This window comes from Melozone crissalis, unplaced genomic scaffold (genome assembly GCF_028551555.1).
Source record: "Melozone crissalis strain CALT ecotype California unplaced genomic scaffold, PUWL_Pcris_2 ptg000187l_1, whole genome shotgun sequence".
Classification (NCBI taxonomy): Eukaryota; Metazoa; Chordata; class Aves; order Passeriformes; family Passerellidae; genus Melozone; species Melozone crissalis.
The window spans coordinates 901887-920263 of record NW_026535952.1 but is presented as its reverse complement, the minus strand read 5'-3'; the positions used below and the strand labels follow the sequence as shown (position 1 = coordinate 920263).

The 18377-nt window shown below is 47.4% G+C and overlaps 2 protein-coding genes across 5 annotated transcripts in view; one reads left to right on the top strand and one right to left on the bottom strand.

Moving 5' to 3' along the window:
* CRYZL1 (crystallin zeta like 1) overlaps positions 1-18377 on the bottom strand; it is a 286566-nt gene that overhangs the window by 76752 nt on the left and 191437 nt on the right. The gene's annotated exons all lie outside the window — the stretch shown is intronic.
* ITSN1 (intersectin 1) overlaps positions 1-18377 on the top strand; it is a 119261-nt gene that overhangs the window by 59268 nt on the left and 41616 nt on the right. For all 3 annotated transcript variants that reach the window (XM_054293751.1, XM_054293750.1, XM_054293752.1), the window contains 5 exons: positions 1853-1940; positions 2111-2250; positions 10264-10388; positions 12371-12588; positions 13579-13700. In XM_054293751.1, the coding sequence (XP_054149726.1) occupies positions 1853-1940; positions 2111-2250; positions 10264-10388; positions 12371-12588; positions 13579-13700 (693 nt within the window). The remainder of the gene's footprint in view (positions 1-1852; positions 1941-2110; positions 2251-10263; positions 10389-12370; positions 12589-13578; positions 13701-18377) is intronic.

Below are 18377 nucleotides of genomic sequence, written 5' to 3'. Positions count from 1 at the left end.
GAGCTGGGCACTGCAGGGCCCATCAGGGTCTGGCAGGGGGAAACTGGGACAGCCCAAAGCCATGGCAGTGCAGTCAACCCTGGCTTTAACCAAAATTAAAACTTTCTGTGGCATTGTGGGATCACAGAATGGTTTGTGTTGAGATGAACTTTAAATCCCACCCAGTGCCACCCCTGCCATGGCAGGGACACCTCCCACTGTCCCCAGTGTCCAGCCTGGCCCTGGGCACTGCCTGGGATGGGGAGCCCACGACACCCCTGGGGCTCACTCTGGTGTCAGGGATCAGGGGACAATTTATTCTTAGCATTGAGTGATGTCATTTGCAATCCTCCATGACAAATTGAAGCTGTCAGCTGCTTGATTCCTCAAAAGACTGCAGTTCCAGAGACCTGCTCAGAGAAGTGCCAGGGTTTGTGGGAAAGGTGGGACGTTGATACTCAGGTGCTGTTTCACCTCGTGCTGCTGAAGGTGTTTTGACAGCTTGAACTGGAAGGTCCAGGCTTCAGAAAAGTGTGTGAGGTGGGACTTCATGCTCTGGAAAGGGCCAGGGTTCTACAGGAAATACATTTACAGGATCCTCCTGTGGTTGTGTTTGCAGGGGTCCCAAGATGAGGGAAGAGATGAGAATTGACTCCCTGTTTCAGAAGGCTGATTTATTATTTTATGATTTATATTATATTAAAAGAAAATTATATATTAAAACTGTACTAAAGAATAGAATAAAGGATTTCGTCGGAAAGCTAGCAAAGGAAAGGAAGGAATGATAATAAAATCTTGTGACTGACCAGAGAGTCCGAGCCAGCTGACTGTGATTGGCCATTAATTAGAAACAACCACATGAGACCAATCCCAGATGCACCAGTTCCATTCCACAGCAGCAGATAATCATTGTTTTTCTTTTCCTCTGAGGCTTCTCAGCTTCTCAGGAGAAAAAATCCTAATGAAGGATTTTTCATAAAATATGTCTGAGACATCCTCCAGAGGGAGAGGATTTTTTGCAGGGTCTCCTGTAACACAGCACTGCACAACCTTCCAGCCACGTGCTGAGTTTGAGATCAGAACCCTCTGCCAAGAGCTCAGTGAGGAGAGGTCAAGGACTCAGGGACTGTCACCCCACAGGGCTTGTGTTTCATGGCTTTTGGCCAGAATATTTTCCTCTAAAAGGAAAGTTTTTATTTTCTCTTCCTGTAAATGTTTGTTTTTCTATTCCTGACCTAAGTTACTAATCATTAACTCTGTTGTTAATATTGTTAATTAACTATTAGTGGAGGGGACGGCCAGGGCAGGCTCAGCTGGGACAGCAGCAGCAATTTGCCCATGGAAAGGGGGCTCAGGCCTTGGCAGGGGCTGCCCAGGGAGCTTTGCAGTGCCCATCCCTGCAGGTGTGCCCTGGAGGTGGCACTGAGTGCTCTGGGCTGGGGACAGGGTGCCCATGGGGCACAGCTGGCACTGCATGGGCTGGCAGGGCTGTGCCAGCCCCGGGGATTTGGGGTTTCTGAGTTTCATTTATTAAAATCAGAATTAAACATTTTGTAAGTGCCTGTTTGAACATTTCCTCAGTTTTAGCCTTGTCTCCCTGCCCTCAGTTTTGGGTAATTCCAGGCCAGGTTCAATATTCAGTGAGATTCAGATCAATTCCATGGCTGGCAGAGGATGTCTGGGGTCTGTGGGGGTGTCACACAGACAGTGCTTGGGTAAAATCAGTAACACACAGGAGGGAAACCAGCAATGACACATCACTCAGTGGGGGAACAAGCAGAAATGAGGATGGGAGGTGTGGTGGCTGCAGTTTCCCTCTCTCACCTTTGTTTCTGGTCCTGTTTTGTTTTCCCTGGCCCTGTCTGTGCTGCAGGAGTCCCAGCAGATGCTGGGCAGGCTGATTCCAGAGAAGCAGCTGCTCAATGACCAGCTCAAGCAGGTGCAGCAGAACAGTTTGCACAGTGAGTACCTTTGGGACACACCTGAGCTGGGCCAGGGCTCATTCCCTCACTGGGGTGGCCCCTGGAATGGCTCTCTGTGTGCTGCAAGGTGCAGATGGGAAAATGTCGCTTGCTGTGACCTGAAGAGAAGAAAATACAAAATGCTGACTTGAGCTTGTGTTCCAAACCAGGGGATTCCCTGCTCACCATCAAAAGGGCCTTGGAGGCCAAGGAACTGGCACGGCAGCAGCTCCGCGAGCAGCTGGATGAGGTGGAGAAGGAAACCAGATCCAAACTGCAGGAAATTGATATTTTCAATAATCAGCTGAAGGTAACCCAGGCCTCCTGAAGCCTTTCTGAATGTTCAGTTAATTCTTTTCTAACCTGACTAGGGGAGAAAAAATGAACTGAAATGATTGAGAATGTCAGTTTGGGGAGCATTCTCAACCTGTCTGTTGTTGAGGCTTTGATTTAATTTTTATTTTATTTAAGAAAATGCTGCTCAGCTTTCAGACTCAGGGTTTGACTCAATTTAATCTGCAGAGTCTCTTCAGGAGGAGATTTGAGCCCTGATTCCCAGTGTGTGATTGCCAAAATGAAATTACCAATTTCTGGTTTTTTCATCCAGGAAGGGCAGGACACGGTCAGCATCTGCTGGAATCAGGAGTTCAAATTGAAATCTTGAATAAAAGAGACTTGATTTTCTGCTGCCACCCAGAATTGTTATCTGCTGTCTGTGTGCTCCTGCTTGTCCCTGAGTGTAGCTGCCTGTGGTTTGTGGTTTCATGCTTTGCTGCTCAGTCTTTGTTAAAACTGTGATTTTTTTGTGTATTTCTGCACTGGCAATGTCAGGGTTCTGCAGAGAAAAGTTGGAAATCAGTCTGGAGTTCCAAACTTTTAATAGCATTCATTTTTTCATAAAATATTCCACTGTTCAAGTAGTTTATCTGCTAATTCCACTGGTGGGTTCTCCTGAAAGCTGACCAAAAATGCTCCAGTTCCTGCAAGGTGTCCCAAATTGTATTACAAATATTCAGCAGGAAAATCACTGTGGCAGAGACATTAATGGAGTTGTTATGAAAGTTGATCAACTGGGATCAAATCAAACCATTTAAGAGGGAAAATGGCGTTGAGTTTAAGCAACAAATAGCTTGTTTCAATTGGAGTTATTACTAATTATAGGAAAAATTAAAAGTGAGGCCCTGTTTTAAGGCTCATTTGAAGATGACTCTCCCAGTCTGAGTCAGGGAGGATGGAAGGGGAGAATCTCTGCAGAGTCAGACACAGGACAAACAAAATGGGCACAGTTTATATTTAAAAGGAAATAGAATGGTCTAATCCTTGCTTAATTAATCATTGAGTTTTAAACATCACTTAGTTTTTCTTCATGTGTAGTTTTTAGATACATCTTAGCATGTGCTTCTTGGGTATTATTTTTTTTAATGGAGCCCTTTAAAAGTGATAAATTGAACCAAAGGATATTAATTCTAAAATTAGTGCCTCTGGTGGTTTGATATTAAATTACCCAAACATAAATGGGAAAGAGGTGAACAGTCTTGCTATTGTGACAGCAGCAAAAAACCAAAAAACAACCCAGGCCTACAAACCAATCACCCAAAATTCAAAAATATTGAAGGATTGCACTGCACAGATAACAAGGTGATGGTAATTAAAAATGGAAGTTGCCCAGTAAGCATGTGCCAGGAATCCAGGAATGCCTTGACCAAAGGTAAATGATTTTGCATTTAACAGGAAAACTGGTTTCAATCAATTGATGAGGAATTGTGGAGACACTTCTTTGGGAGGGGCAGATTGTGGGACTCGCCTGCCAGGAGGGGCAGATCAGGAGGAGCTGTCTGTGGGGATTTCTGCCTTGCTGAGTTTGGAGGGGCAGTCACAGAATCCCAGAATTGCCAGGGTGGGAGGGGACCCTCAGGATCACCCAGTGCCACCCCAAACCCTGTCCCCAAGGGCCACATCCACACACCTCCAGGGCACACCTGCAGGGATGGGCACTGCAAAGCTCCCTGGGCAGCCCCTGCCAAGGCCTGAGCTCCCTTTCCATGGGCAAATTGCTGCTGCTGTCCCAGCTGAGCCTGCCCTGACCCAGCCTGAGGCCGCTCCCTCTGCTCCTGTCCCTGTTCCCTGGCAGCAGAGCCCGACCCCCCCGGCTGTGCCCTCCTGGCAGGGCCTTGTGCAGAGCCACAAGGGCCCCTGAGCCTCCTTTGCTCCAGCCTCAGCCCCTTCCAGCTCCTCAGGGATTCTGCAGCCCCTTCCCAGCTCCTCAGGGATTCTGCAGCCCCTTCCAGCTCCTCAGGGATTCTGCAGCCCCTTCCAGCTCCTCAGGGATTCTGCAGCCCCTGCCCAGCTCCCTCAGGGATTCTGCAGCCCCTTCCAGCTCCTCAGGGATTCTGCAGCCCCTTCCAGCTCCTCAGGGATTCTGCAGCCCCTTCCAGCTCCCTCAGGGATTCTGCAGCCCCTTCCAGCTCCTCAGGGATTCTGCAGCCCCTTCCCAGCTCCTCAGGGATTCTGCAGCCCCTTCCAGCTCCTCAGGGATTCTCCAGCCCCTTCCAGCTCCTCAGGGATTCTGCAGCCCCTTCCAGCTCCTCAGGGATTCTGCAGCCCCTTCCCAGCTCCTCAGGGATTCTGCAGCCCCTTCCAGCTCCTCAGGGATTCTGCAGCCCCTTCCAGCTCCTCAGGGATTCTGTAGCCCCTTCCAGCTCCTCAGGGATTCTGCAGCCCCTTCCCAGCTCCTCAGGGATTCTGCAGCCCCTTCCAGCTCCATTCCCTGCCCTGGACATGTTCCAGCCTCAGCTGTACTATGGAAATTGAGCAGTGGGAGCTGAATTCAGAGACTTCTCCCTTTTGTAGTTTCTCAAGATGTGCAAGGCATGTTTTGGGGGCTCTGGAGGATTTTATAACCGAATTCAAAACCCTAAAAAGGCACGTGGATTTTTGTGGGCTCAGCATGGAAGAGATAGAGAAACCACTCAGAAGCTGCTGAGTGCAGCAGTGATTCCATGGCTGTTGTTCTTCATGGAACCATGGAATGTCCTGAGGGCAGGGACCCCCAGGGACCCCCAGTGCCAGCCCTGCCCTGCCCAGAGCCCACCAAGGCCAGCCTGGGCATCCCTGGCAGCGCTGGCCAAAGGCTGCTGGAGCTGTGGCAGCCTCGGGGCCGTGCCCATTCCCTGGGCAGTGCCAGCACCCTCTGGGCAATTTTGTGCCCAAGGCTAGTGAGGGCTTTCCTGGAGTCCTGGATTTACTGGGATTTGTGTGAAGGGGGAGTCCTCCACCCACAGAGAACACACTGAGGTGATCACATCACTCCAAACCAGGTCCTAATGAACTCCCATAATACATGTCATATATATCACATATATCACATGATATATCAGTGATCACATCACTCCAAACCAGGTCCTAATGAACTCCCATAATACATGTCATATATATCACATATATCACATGATATATCAGTGATCACATCACTCCAAACCAGGTCCTAATGAACTCCCATAATACATGTCATATATATCACATATATCACATGATATATCAGTGATCACATCACTCCAAACCAGGTCCTAATGAACTCCCATAATACATGTCATATATATCACATATATCACATGATATATCAGTGATCACATCACTCCAAACCAGGTCCTAATGAACTCCCATAATACATGTCATATATATCACATATATCACATGATATATCAGTGATCACATCACTCCAAACCAGGTCCTAATGAACTCCCATAATACATGTCATATATATCACATATATCACATGATATATCAGTGATCACATCACTCCAAACCAGGTCCTAATGAACTCCCATAATACATGTCATATATATCACATATATCACATGATATCTCATATCAGTGATCACATCTCTCCAAACCAGATTGTTATCACCTCCCATAATTCTCACATACAGTTACCTGAAAAAAATCAAAAATCTGCAACAACTTTTAGGAACCACCACTGGAAAAATGACTGACATTGATAATAGGTAGAAATTGGCTTGTAAATAATACTAAATTCATAATTTCCCTACATAGCAGAAGAAGTTGTTGAGTTCTCAGTTCCTGGTGTGTCCTGTGGTGCCATCTGTGTGATTATCCTTTATCCAGGCTGGATAATGCTCACAATGGAATGGGACATTTTTCAAATTGTGTCTCAACAATCCCACCACATCTGAGCTCTAAATATGATAAAGGTTTCTTGTAAAGTAAGGAATAATAGGTCAAGATAAGAAAGATGGAGCTCTTCCTTTTTAAAACACATTTTTATCAAACCAATAAATCACAAACTCTGGATTTAGTCAAGGTAATTTAGTTTAGCAGGCAACTTTTCCAAACCACAGCAGTTTACAGGATGCTCTGGATTTGTTTCCATGTTTTTGTGTTCTGTAATAAGTGAATACTTCATACAAGTGTTAAACTACATCATCTTTGCTGTGTGTCTTAATACCATAGGAGTGATTAGGGAGATAAATAAGATTTTTTTTTCTGCTGAATCTTTTTGTCATCTCCCCAAAACAAATGATTTCAGTTCCCTCTGATAACTCCTTTGGAGTGGGAAATATTCATTGTATTTGGTGCGTTTCCACCAACAGCTTTCAGGCTTGCTAAATGTTATTAATATTTCAAATGAGGTCATTTGAATTGTAGTACTGGATATCTTGAGGTAGAGCCACTTGGTTTCAGGAGATTGCTGGAGCTTGTTTGGCTGCTCAGGTATCCTTTCAAATGGGATTTGGGGCAGGTTATGATACAAGATAACCTCTGGTGGATTGGGCTGCATTTGGCTATAAAGTGACTGAGGTTGTTACAAGGTTGAAAGTTTGGTCACTTCTTTATATCTTTGGGCTGAAGGAGTGAAACTTCTGTGCTCTTTAAAGATCTCAGCCTAGAGATGCAATAATTGCTATGGATGCAGGTATCAATGAAATGGAGCTGGTCACTTGTTTATTTTGTGGTCATGGAATGGTCTGGTTGGAAGGACCTTAAATCCCACCCAGTGCCACCCCTGCCATGGCAGGGACACCTCCCACTGTCCCCAGTGTCCAGCCTGGCCTTGGGCACTGCCAGGGATGCAGGGGCAGCCCCAGCTGCTCTGGGCACCCTGTGCCAGGCTCTGCCCACCCTCAGGGTGCAGAATTCCTCCCCAGCACCCCTGGATCTGAACTGACCCTCCCAGCTCCAAGGACCTGATGCCCATTTCCTGTACCATGGAAGAATCCAGAATTTCCTGCTGCTGCTGCTGCTGCCCAGAAGCACCCAAGGGCTGAGCTCACGTTTGTGACATGGCTGTGCTGGGAATCCTTTCCCAGAGGCCCCCGGTGGGCTGAGCTGTCCCAGTGTGTCCGTGTGTCCTGTGGCTGTCAGTGCTGTGTGTCAGTGTCAGCGGGGCGCTCCTGCTCCCAGCCCTCCTCACATCTGAGCATTTCTTTCTTCCAGTCAGGGGCAGTGGAAGAGGCAATGCTGCAGTGCCTGGCTCTCCTCCTGGGCTGCATCCAGCACTTACACTCCTTGCCCAAGGTCTCCATGGCCTGCCCAGGCAGCACCCAGCTCTCTCTGGGCCTCCTCCAGTTATGTGCTTCACTTTCCCTAAGCAGATGAGTGTGCAGTGTTTCACTGAGGCAGTGTTTGCTGAGGGGTGCCACACCAATCCAAAACCAGACACAAGAGTTTGGCATTAGATTTTTATCTATTTTTATCTAATCCTTATGCCTGCCTGAGGGGTGTGCCTTGAATTGCAACTTGGGCACAGTTGTAGTGAGTTATTTTTGTCTTTTGCTTATCTGGAACTTCAGGAGTTTAAGTAAATTGCCTGTTTTGGTCATGATGTACAGAATTTTTAAAAAGCAAACATTTGGATGGGAAGTATCCCTGCACATCACTGTAGTCTGTGATTCCAGGTAGTAGGGGGCTGGCAGCTCCCTTCCTTTGCCCAGCACCCCCCAGGAATGGGTGAAGGGAGGAATTGGCTGCCAAGGCCAAAGCAGAGGCTTTGGGAGCTGGGAGTGGGCAGGAAAGGGTTACTCTGGGAAAGCTTCAGGGAGCACAGAACTGCAGGATCCTTTCCTCTGGGAGCAAATGCTCTGCTTGTCTCAGGGGGAGAAGATCTGATGGAAACCTTGGATTGTAATCCCTGAACATCCCAGGTCCTGTTGTCTTTCTGTCAAAAGGCACAAACTGGGCCAAAACAACTCCACTTCTTCCATGAAGGTTTTGCAGCAAATGACCTGGCTGTGTAAAGTGAATATTGAAATGCTGCAATTCCTATTCAATAGTGCAATAGTGTTGTAACACCTCAGACCCTCCTTTTGCTCTGTTTGGATTTAAGTGCCAGGGGAACAATTGCTCTGCTTTTAAGGTAAGGCATTCCTGGTCCAGGAATGAGCAAAGCCTTGGGGTGCTCTGGTGGTGTTCACAGGGATCCAAGGATGAGGGAAGAGATGAGAATCTTGACTCCATGGTTCAGAAGGCTGATTTATTATTTTATGATAGATATTATAGTAAAATGATGTATTAAAACTATAGAAGAAAGGATTTCATCAGAAGGCTGGCTAAGCTAAGAATAGAAAAAGAAGGAATGATAACAAAGGCTCTGTCTTGGCCTCTCTGTCCAAGCCAGCTGACTGTGATTGGCCATTAATCAGAAACAACCACATGAGGCCAATCCCAGATGCACCTGTTGCATTCCACAGCAGCACATAATCAATGTTTACATTTTGTTCCTGAGGCCTCCCAGCTTCTCAGGAGGAAAAATCCTAAGGAAAGGATTTTTCATAAAAGATGTCTGCAATAGGGTGCCCTTGGAATTGCAGCACAGGAGGGGAGTGCCCAGCTGGGAGTTTCTCTGTGCAGGATGGGGGCAGAATGTGCTCATCCTGTGTCCTGCCTGTTGAGGTGGGAGCAGAATTTTGTTCAGCTCTGGGAGATGCTGGCTCTTCCTCCCCCATCCTCCCATTGGCAAAGCAACCTTGCCCAGCAGATCTTTGTTTCCTCTGGCTGACCCAAAAGGGATGTGTATGGGATTTTTCATCTCCAGAAATGCCCCATCCAGTGCCAGCACTGTGAACTAGGCTTGGTTTTCTTAACACACAGTTCTGTCACAGGAAAACCCTTTCACAGAACGCTGACCCAGCACATCAGCTTGGCTGGGAGGGAATAGTGTGTTAAAATGTCTGTGTGAAACTTAAATAATTCTTAAAATGTCTCTTTAACTCCAACTTCCCTGGGAACTGATTATCTCTTTAATGATGCTGAGCTCAGTTTTCACTGAATTTAAAATTGAGGAGCATTAATGAAATAAAGCTGAGACCTGGGCCACAAGGAGCAGCTTCCCTTTGAAGCTTTCACCCCTCTACCCAGTGGGTTTGAATCACTGCCATTTCTTTTTTTTTGTTTCTTATGCAATTTTCTAATTTGGGTCAGTGCATGAGGAATGAAAACTTCCTGTGATTTGTAGATTGTGAATTCCTGAAAAACCATCCAAGTACTTCCAGGATTAACTGTTTCAGTCTCAACCTGGACCATATTTTCATGATCAGATATCAGTTTTTGAAGTGAACTATTTTCAGTGAAAATCCTCAGTGGTCATAGGTAAATTTTCCCTTTTTCTAAATGCTGAGGAGTTCAGATGCAAAATTGCAGGTCATGCAAAGAAATGCATGGAGTGGTCTGGGTTGGAAGTATAAAGGTTGGATAAAGGTTGGATTTGTGTTAATAGGTGTTAATGCAGAGAACAAATCTTGAGGAAAATATTATGGTATTGTTATTATTATTTATATTCTGATTTTTTCAGGCAATTGAAGAAAAGCTGACGTATATGAGTGAATAATCTCTGTACCATGACTCATCCCAAAGACATTTCTTAAGGATTTCAGTCTGCTGTGTATAAACCAGCCCTGAAGGTTCTTTAGTAAATCAGCATTAATTGGCAAATGAAACTGATTAAGAGTTGCTGTTGTGAGAGCTCAGAGGGCAGATTTGTGTATGGAATTCAACAAATGGATTCCATAAATATCCAACAAACAAAACAAAACAGAAGTGACTGTTCAGATTAAGCTTTGTCTATTTTTTTTGAGTCCCATTTAAAGGATTTCTGGTTTCCTAACCCTTTAATGGATAAAAATAGGAAGTCAGTAGGTGGTTTATAGACCCTGGCAATGAACCTGAAATACCTGCATTTGCAGGAGTGTGACTGTGAGAGGTCCCCAGCCACTGCCAGGTGTTGTCCCCTCACAGGGAACTCTTTGGGGCCATCAGTTCTGATTCACAGAGTGGATTTTTACACCTGTTTGTCTTTTTTTTAATCCAGGAGCTGAGAGAAATCCATAACAAGCAGCAGCTCCAGAAGCAGAAGAGCTTGGAAGCTGAGAAGTTGAAACAGAAGGAGCAGGAAAGGAAGATAGTGGAGCTGGAAAAGCAAAAAGAAGCTCAGAGGTAACAAACTGCTTTAGTGGAGCCCTAAATGTAACACCTCCCCTGGCACTCCTGGGAAACATTCCTGATTCCTGTCTGCCCAAACCTTCCAGGGATGCAGATGAGGTTTGTGCCCTCTAGTGCCACCCTCTAATGTTGGGAAGGGGATTGGTTGGACAGCAGCAGCAATTTGCCCATGGAAAGGGAGCTCAGGCCTTGGCAGGGGCTGCCCAGGGAGCTTTGCAGTGCCCATCCCTGCAGGTGTGCCCTGGAGGTGGCACTGAGTGCTCTGCGCTGGGCACAAGGTGGGCACAGCTGGCACTGCATGGGCTCCTGGCAGGGCTGTGCCAGCCCCGGGGATTTGGGGATTCCATGAATTAGGTTTTTCTCCCACTGTTTTTGATCAGGAATTGTCCTTGGACAGGGTCTGTTCTTACAGCACACCCAGGGTGTGAGGAGCAGCTGCTTCCCAGGCTTTGGGCTCTGATTCTGAAGGGATTCCAGGGCTGGAATAGCCATGGAACAGACTGGAGCACACTGGGCATCCTTCACATCTTCACAGCTGTCTTTTCTGGGGCAAATTGTTTCCAGCAGAGAATATTGATTCATTTCTTGGTGTTCTGTCCTCTGGTGGGGGGGAAGGACTTGTTAACTCTGGCATTTGGGAATGGGAAATATTCCAAATAATTCTCTGCAGTGTTGTGTAAAACTTGAAGATACTTCTCCTCCTTGCCCCTCAACATGAGGTTAAGGATGGCCAGGTGTCTGATTCCTGCTTTTCTCTCTCTGATTTGCCTGTTTGGAGTCTTACCTTGGGTTGGGTCCTCAAGGTCCCTTCCAACCCAAACCATTCCCTGAGTCTGTGATTTCTGGGAATCATTCCCAGTGTGAGGAGATGCTGGGGAGTGATTGATAACTCACCAACATGAAATTAGGGCACAGAAAAGCCCTACAGAGGGCACTTGGTACTGGAGATGGCCCAAAAGCTGTGGTGGCCTTGGTGTGAGTGGCTCTGTAGATGACCCAAAAGCTGTGGTGGCTTTGGTGTGAGTGGCTCTGTAGATGACAGCGTTGGTGGCTTTGGTGGCTGAGTGGCTCTGTAGATGACCCAGAAGCTTTGGTGGCTTTGGTGTCAGTGGCTCTGTAGATGACCCAGAAGCTTTGGTGGCTTTGGTGTCAGTGGCTCTGTAGGTGACTCAAAGGCTTTGGTGGCTTTGGTGTGAGTGGCTCTGTAGGTGACTCAAAGGCTTTGGTGGCTTTGGTGTCAGTGGCTCTGTAGATGACAGCCTTGGTGGCTTTGGTGTCAGTGGCTCTGTAGATGACCCAGAAGCTGTGGTGGATTTGGTGTGAGTGGCTCTGTAGATGACAGCGTTGGTGGCTTTGGTGTGAGTGGCTCTGTAGATGACCCAGAAGCTGTATGGGTTTGGTGTGAGTGGCTCTGTAGGTGACTCAAAGGCTTTGGTGGCTTTGGTGTGAGTGGCTCTGTAGATGACAGCATTGGTGGCTTTGGTGTTAGTGGCTCTGTAGATGACCCAGAAGCTTTGGTGGCTTTGGTGTCAGTGGCTCTGTAGGTGACTCAAAGGCTTTGGTGGCTTTGGTGTGAGTGGCTCTGTAGATGACCCAGAAGCTTTGGTGGCTTTGGTGTCAGTGGCTCTGTAGGTGACTCAAAGGCTTTGGTGGCTTTGGTGTCAGTGGCTCTGTAGATGACAGCATTGGTGGCTTTGGTGTCAGTGGCTCTGTAGATGACCCAGAAGCTGTGGTGGATTTGGTGTGAGTGGCTCTGTAGATGACAGCTTTGGTGGCTTTGGTGTCAGTGGCTCTGTAGATGACCCAGAAGCTTTGGTGTTAGTGGCTCTGTAGATGACCCAGAAGCTGTATGGGTTTGGTGTGAGTGGCTCTGTAGGTGACTCAAAGGCTTTGGTGGCTTTGGTGTGAGTGGCTCTGTAGATGACAGCCTTGGTGGCTTTGGTGTGAGTGGCTCTGTTGTCCCCTCTGTCCCCCAGGCGGATCCAGGACCGGGACAAACCGCGGGGACAGCCGGAGGAGGAGCCACAGTGGCAAAAAAAACCCCAGGAAGATGACAAGCAAAAAAGAGAAGAGGTACCCAAGAAGAAGGACAGTGAGGACAAGGGGAAGCAGGAGATGCAGGAGAAGCTGGGCAAACTCTTCCAGCCCCACCAGGAGCCCCACAAGCCCGGCCAGGCCCCGTGGTCCAACGCAGGTAGGCTCCAGCAGCAGGGAGTGTCTGGGACAGCTCAGTTCTCTTCTCTCTTCCCATTTCCCATAGAGCAAGGTGGAGTTCAGGGCTGGACTGGGAGTCTTGTTAAAGTAAATAATGCAGGGATTGAGCCCCAGGCTCCAAAAATGGTTCTGTTAGACATCACTGCTCTTCCCCAGAGGCTGGTGTTGAGCAGAGGGGACAGCGCAGCTCTGAGACTGCGGGGCAAGGGAAGGGGATCTCAGCTGCAAGGGGCTGGATGCAAGTGTCAAAACTATTTCTGCAGTTGTTGTTTTGCTGTGGGATACATGCTTTTTCACAGTAGGAGCGGTATGTTTTTCAGAATAGGAACAATATGTTGTATAGTCACCCTTTTCCTGCCTTTCTTTGTTCACTGAACCAATGACCTGAAATCTAAGGTTTAATCCCCCTTTTCTGCTCTCCACACATTCACTTTGAGCTGAGAGCTTTTTCCCTGCACTGTATCCTGGGTTTTGCCTGTAGTGGGAATCCTGCTTCCCTCTTAGGTGGCTTGGATGCACACAAGAACTGTTTGGGAATGTAAAACTGGCTTAAATATTTGTCCAAAGGATTGTATCACTTTTATAGCTAAATTGTGCCCAGAGCAGCTGTGGACTCCCAGTTCCTGGCAGTGCCCAAGGCCAGGCTGGGCACTGGGGCTGGAGCAGCCTGGCACAGTGGAAGGTCTCCTTGCCATGGCAGGGGTGGCACTGGGTGGGCTGCAAGGTCCCTCCCAACCCAGGCCATTCTGTGTTTTTATGATTTTCCCTGGTTTTTAGAGGAGAAAATAATAAAAATTTGTATTTAAATAATCAATTTTTATGCTTCCCTTGTGTAAAAAGGGGATAAGGTTGTTCTGCAGACCCTGCAGGTTTGGTGACTCTTGTCTCCATTTCCACCCCATTTTCCAAGTGTTTAAAAATCAGTTGGTTTGATTTCTTCTCTCTGTATCTGTGTGTTTCCTTTGCTCAGAGAAAGCTCCTCTAACCATTTCTGCTCAGGAGGATGTAAAAATAGTGTATTATAGAGCTCTGTATCCTTTTGAATCCAGAAGCCACGACGAGATCACCATCCAGCCTGGAGACATTGTCATGGTAAGCAGGAATTGGGATATTCCTTGGGAAATATCAGCTGCTGCCAGGGCTGCCTTCAATTTTATATGGCAGGAAAGAAAACTGCAAACCCCAAAAATCTGGTTGTAGATGTGTTGGTAGAGAATAACTTCCAGTTTTCAGGGATGTGGTCACTGGGTTGTGTCAAACTCTGAAGCAAGGTTTGCTTCTGTCTCTCTAATTTTTAATTCCCTGGTTAATGGCTGCAGGGATTGAGTGGATATTAATGTTAATTAATCATTAGTATGTTCTTAACATGCAGAATGAAAATTCCTGGGGGAATTCTTAAATGTTGTTCACTGGGGGAAGTGTATTCCCAACAGTGTTCTACCCAACAAAATTGATTTTAAGAGCTTTTACATTTGGATTTTGGAAAAATCCACTTAGTAGAGTCCTCCAAATTGAATTATAATCATTTATTTTAAAAACTGTTCTGGGAAATGGAATCTTTTGGGTTTGGTTTGGCTTTTTACTTATTGGGTGTTTGTGGCCTTGGAATGTGTTCCTGGAAAATCCAAAGTGAATCCTGGCTCAGGATCACTGCTGAGGACTCTGCTGAGGAAATAACAGGTTGGAAAGCTGCAGGGAATGGTGCTGGAGAGGAGACTCTGGGGACTGCTGGGAAGTGCCAGGATGCCTTGTTTTCCTGGGAAATAGGGGGTGGCCTGGATTTACAGGTCATTCTCTGGGCAAGAGTGATCACTGTGAGGCAGACTTGCTGGGAAAATAACAATTTTCCCAAAAGCTGTGATTTTAAGAAGAATTTTGCACATTTTTAAAATAGAGATTTGCACAGAAAATAACATTTTTCCTCAAAACATGTGGTTCTAGGCAGTTCTGCACATATTTATCCCCGTTCTTGCAGGGAAAATAACATTTCCTCTCAAATGTGTGATTATAAGGAGAGCTGAAATAATTTTTGAAAAGAGATTTGCAGGGAAATACCATTTTTCCCAAAATACACAATTCTACACTGAAATAGGTTTTAAAGATAGATTTGCACGGAAATATAATGCTTCCCAAAATACACAATTCTAAAGAGTACTGAAATAATTTAAAAAGAGAGATTTGCATGGAAATACCATTTTTCCCAAAATACACAACTCTACACTGAAATAATTTTAAAAGAAAGATTTGTACAGAAATACCATTTTTCCCAAAATACACAATTCTAAAGATCACTGAAATAATTTTTAAAGAGAGATTTGCAGGGAAATAATATTTCCCCCCAGAATCTGTGAATCTAAGGAGCACTACACACACTTTAAGTAGAGACTTTGAGACCATCTCAGTCTTGTTGTCTGTTGCTTATGGACTCGATTTTAATCCCTTCAGCCCCAGCAGGGTCACCCCTCTCTGTTGCCTTTGCCTTCCAAAGGTGCCTTTCCTTGGAAAGCAGCAGTTTGCAGGCTCAGAGTGGAGGTGAGGCTGCCTGGGGGCATCAGTGCAGCTGCACTCCAGCTGGGAGCTCCCTGTGCCACCACATCCCTGCTCCTTGGATAGCTGTCCTCACACAAATGGAGATCTCCCACCCTGGAACTCAAATCCTGACACATTTTGGAGCAGGCAGGAGGAGCCACCAGAGCCCAGGGCTGGATCTCAGGGCTGGGCTGGGCTGGGATCTGATCTTGGGCTGAGATCTGACTTTGGGCTGGAATTCCTGGACTGGGATTCTTGGGCTGGAATTCCTGGGCTGGAATTCCTGATTTGGGATTCTTGTGTTGGAATTCCTGGACTGGGATCCTGGGCTGGAATTCCTGGGCTGGAATTCCTAGCTTGGAGTTCTTGGGCTGGAATTCCTGGGCTGGAATTCCTGGGCTGGGATTCCAGTGCTGGGATTCTGGATTGGGATTCCTGGACTGGGATCCTGTGTTGGAATTCCTGGGCTGGGATTCTGGATTGGGATTCCTGGTTGGAATTCCTGGGTTGGGATCCTGGGTTGGAATTCCAGGGCAGGGATTCCTGGGCTAGAATTCCTGAGTTGGAATTATTGGATTGAGATTCCTGGGCTGGGATTCCTGGGCTGGGATTCCTGGGTTGAGATTCTGGGTTTGGGATTCCTGTGTTGGGATTCCCTGGTTGGGATTCCTGGGTTGGGATTCCTGGGCTGGGATCCTGGGCTGGGATTCCTGGGTTGAGATTCGGGGTTTGGGATTCCTGTGTTGGGATTCCTGGACTGGGATTCCTGGGTTGGGATTCCTGGGCTGGGATTCTTAGGCTGGGATTCCTGGCCTGGGATCTGATCCTGGCTGGGATCTGATCCTGGCTAGAATCCTGCCTGGAATGGGGTTGCAGAGCTCATTCTGTCACAGGAGCTGGGCCTTTCCCAGAGTCTGGGAATGATCTTTCCAAGGGGATAAACCCCAGCTCTGAGCCTGGCTGAGGGCACCAGGGAGGAGGAGGAGGAGGAGGATTTCTGCAGGAAGGAAAAGGCTTTGTCAGTCTGAGGAGGGCTCTGCTCTGCCCTGCTGCTGGGAAAAGCCTTTGGCTTCCCTGGATTTGGTGCCATGGATTCCACAATTACTCTGGCTTTTTAATTCTCTTATCCTTTCAATTACTTTATCCTTTCAATGTACTTTAAATTTCTTTCACTGTAAGTTGAGATTGATTTTAATCCTGGCTGTAGCTCAACCAAGCTTTTGTGTGGGAACAGATATTCTTCCCTGAAAAATCTGCAATGAATTCTAATGACAGTTTCTCATCAGTTTTCTTAGTTATTGATTGTTGGAGTTGGGTTCAATCTTCTTTGTGATCCACAGAATTAAGTAGTTGTCAGCTGTGGCTCTAAAGTACAGTTGAATAAATAAAAACAACCTCCCACACACTGTAATTCATTATTCAGGTGTGCATTTAAAGTCTGGTTTTGTTTTGGAAAAATAATCTGGAATTGTTGTGGGAGTTGTGGGTGGTGGGTATAAAAATTAAAGGAAATTGAAACAAAATAGCTTAAAAAAGAGTCAAAGGAATTTATTTAAAATTTCAGTACAGTACTGCAAAACCAGATGTGATTTGTATTTTAGATGGAGAAGAAACCAGAACTGATATGAATTATGAAGTTTAAATTATCCTTCAAAGTGCCTTTTCATGAGTGTGCATAGAGGGCTTAATTGGGCTGAATAAACAGAGATCTGTATCCTCAGAGGCAGTTCAGAATTACTGCAGCCTCAGATCCCCTCCTGAAGGCCATGAACTGCATGGCTCTGAAACCTTTGGGGTGGTTTTTGTCCTTACGCCTGAAGAATCCCAGAGGTTTCTCTAAACCTGTGGCTCACCTCAAAGATGCTCTTTTAGAGATCTCCACAACCCAGATTTGCCTTTGCTGTGCTGTTTGTTCCCTCTGGGGGGTGATTGCAGCTCCTGCCCTGCCTGGGGTGATGGTTCCTGTGTGGGTTATTCACCTGGGGTGATGGTCCCTGTGTGGGTTATTCATTTTGGGTGATGGTCCCTGTGTGGGTTATTCACTTGGTGTGGGTTATTCATCTGGGGCGATGGTCCCGGTGTGGGTTATTCATTTGGGATGATGGTCCCTGTGTGGGTTATTCACCTGGGGTGATGGTCCCTGTGTGGGTTATTCACCTGGGGATATGATCCCTGTGTGGGTTATTAATTTGGGGTGATGGTCCCTGTGTGGGTTATTCAGCTGGGGTTATGGTCCCTGTGTGGGTTATTCACCTGGGGTGATGGTCCCTGTGTGGGTTATTCATTTGGGATGATGGTCCCTGTGTGGGTTATTCACTTGGTGTGTGTTATTCATTTGGGGTGATGGTCCCGGTGTGGGTTATTCACCTGGGGTGACGGTCCCTGTGTGGGTTATTCAGCCCAGCTGGGGTCACTGATCCCTGTGTGGGTTATTCAGCCCCAGCTGGGGTGGTTGATCCCTGTGTGGGTTATTCATTTGGGGTCACTGATCCCTGTGTGGGTTATTCAGCCCTGCCTGGGGTGTCGCTGATCCCTGTGTGGGTTATTCATTTGGGGTCACTGATCCCTGTGTGGGTTATTCAGCCCTGCCTGGGGTGTCGCTGATCCCTGTGTGGGTTATTCATTTGGGGTCACTGATCCCTGTGTGGGTTATTCAGCCCCTCGCTGTTCTGTCCCTTTTTCCCAGACCCACCCTCAGCCGTGCCCTCCCCTCTCCCACCCTGCTGCTTTCCCCTCTCTGCTGCAGTGGAGGTTTTGCTCTGCACTGCAGGAAAAGCACAGGGACCCGGTCAAGCACGAAGTGCCTTCGGTGCTGGGATTGCCTCGGGCTGCCAGGGCTGAGAGAGAGGAGGGGACCCAAATCCTGCAGGAATGAGGGAGGGGTTTGCACCGGCAGGGGGAGGGAGGATGCAAATTCCAGTGGGAGGCACAGAGTCAGCAAATGGCCCGAGGCAAAGGAATTTGGCAGCAGCTCCTCTGAGGAGCCAAGGATCATTCCCTACCCTGGGCTGAGCCGCCAGGGGGTCAGGAAAGGGATTGGGATTGGGATTGGGATTGGGATTGTGTCTCTGTGCCCCCACAGGTGATTCCCCACCTGCAGAGCTGCCCCAGCGCAGGGAGGAGCTGGAGCTGCTGCAGAGAGCCCAGAGGAGGCTCCAGGATGGGCAGAGGGATGGAGCAGCTCTGCTGGCAGGAAAGGCTGGCACAGCTGGCATTGTTCACCTGCACAGGAGAAGCTTT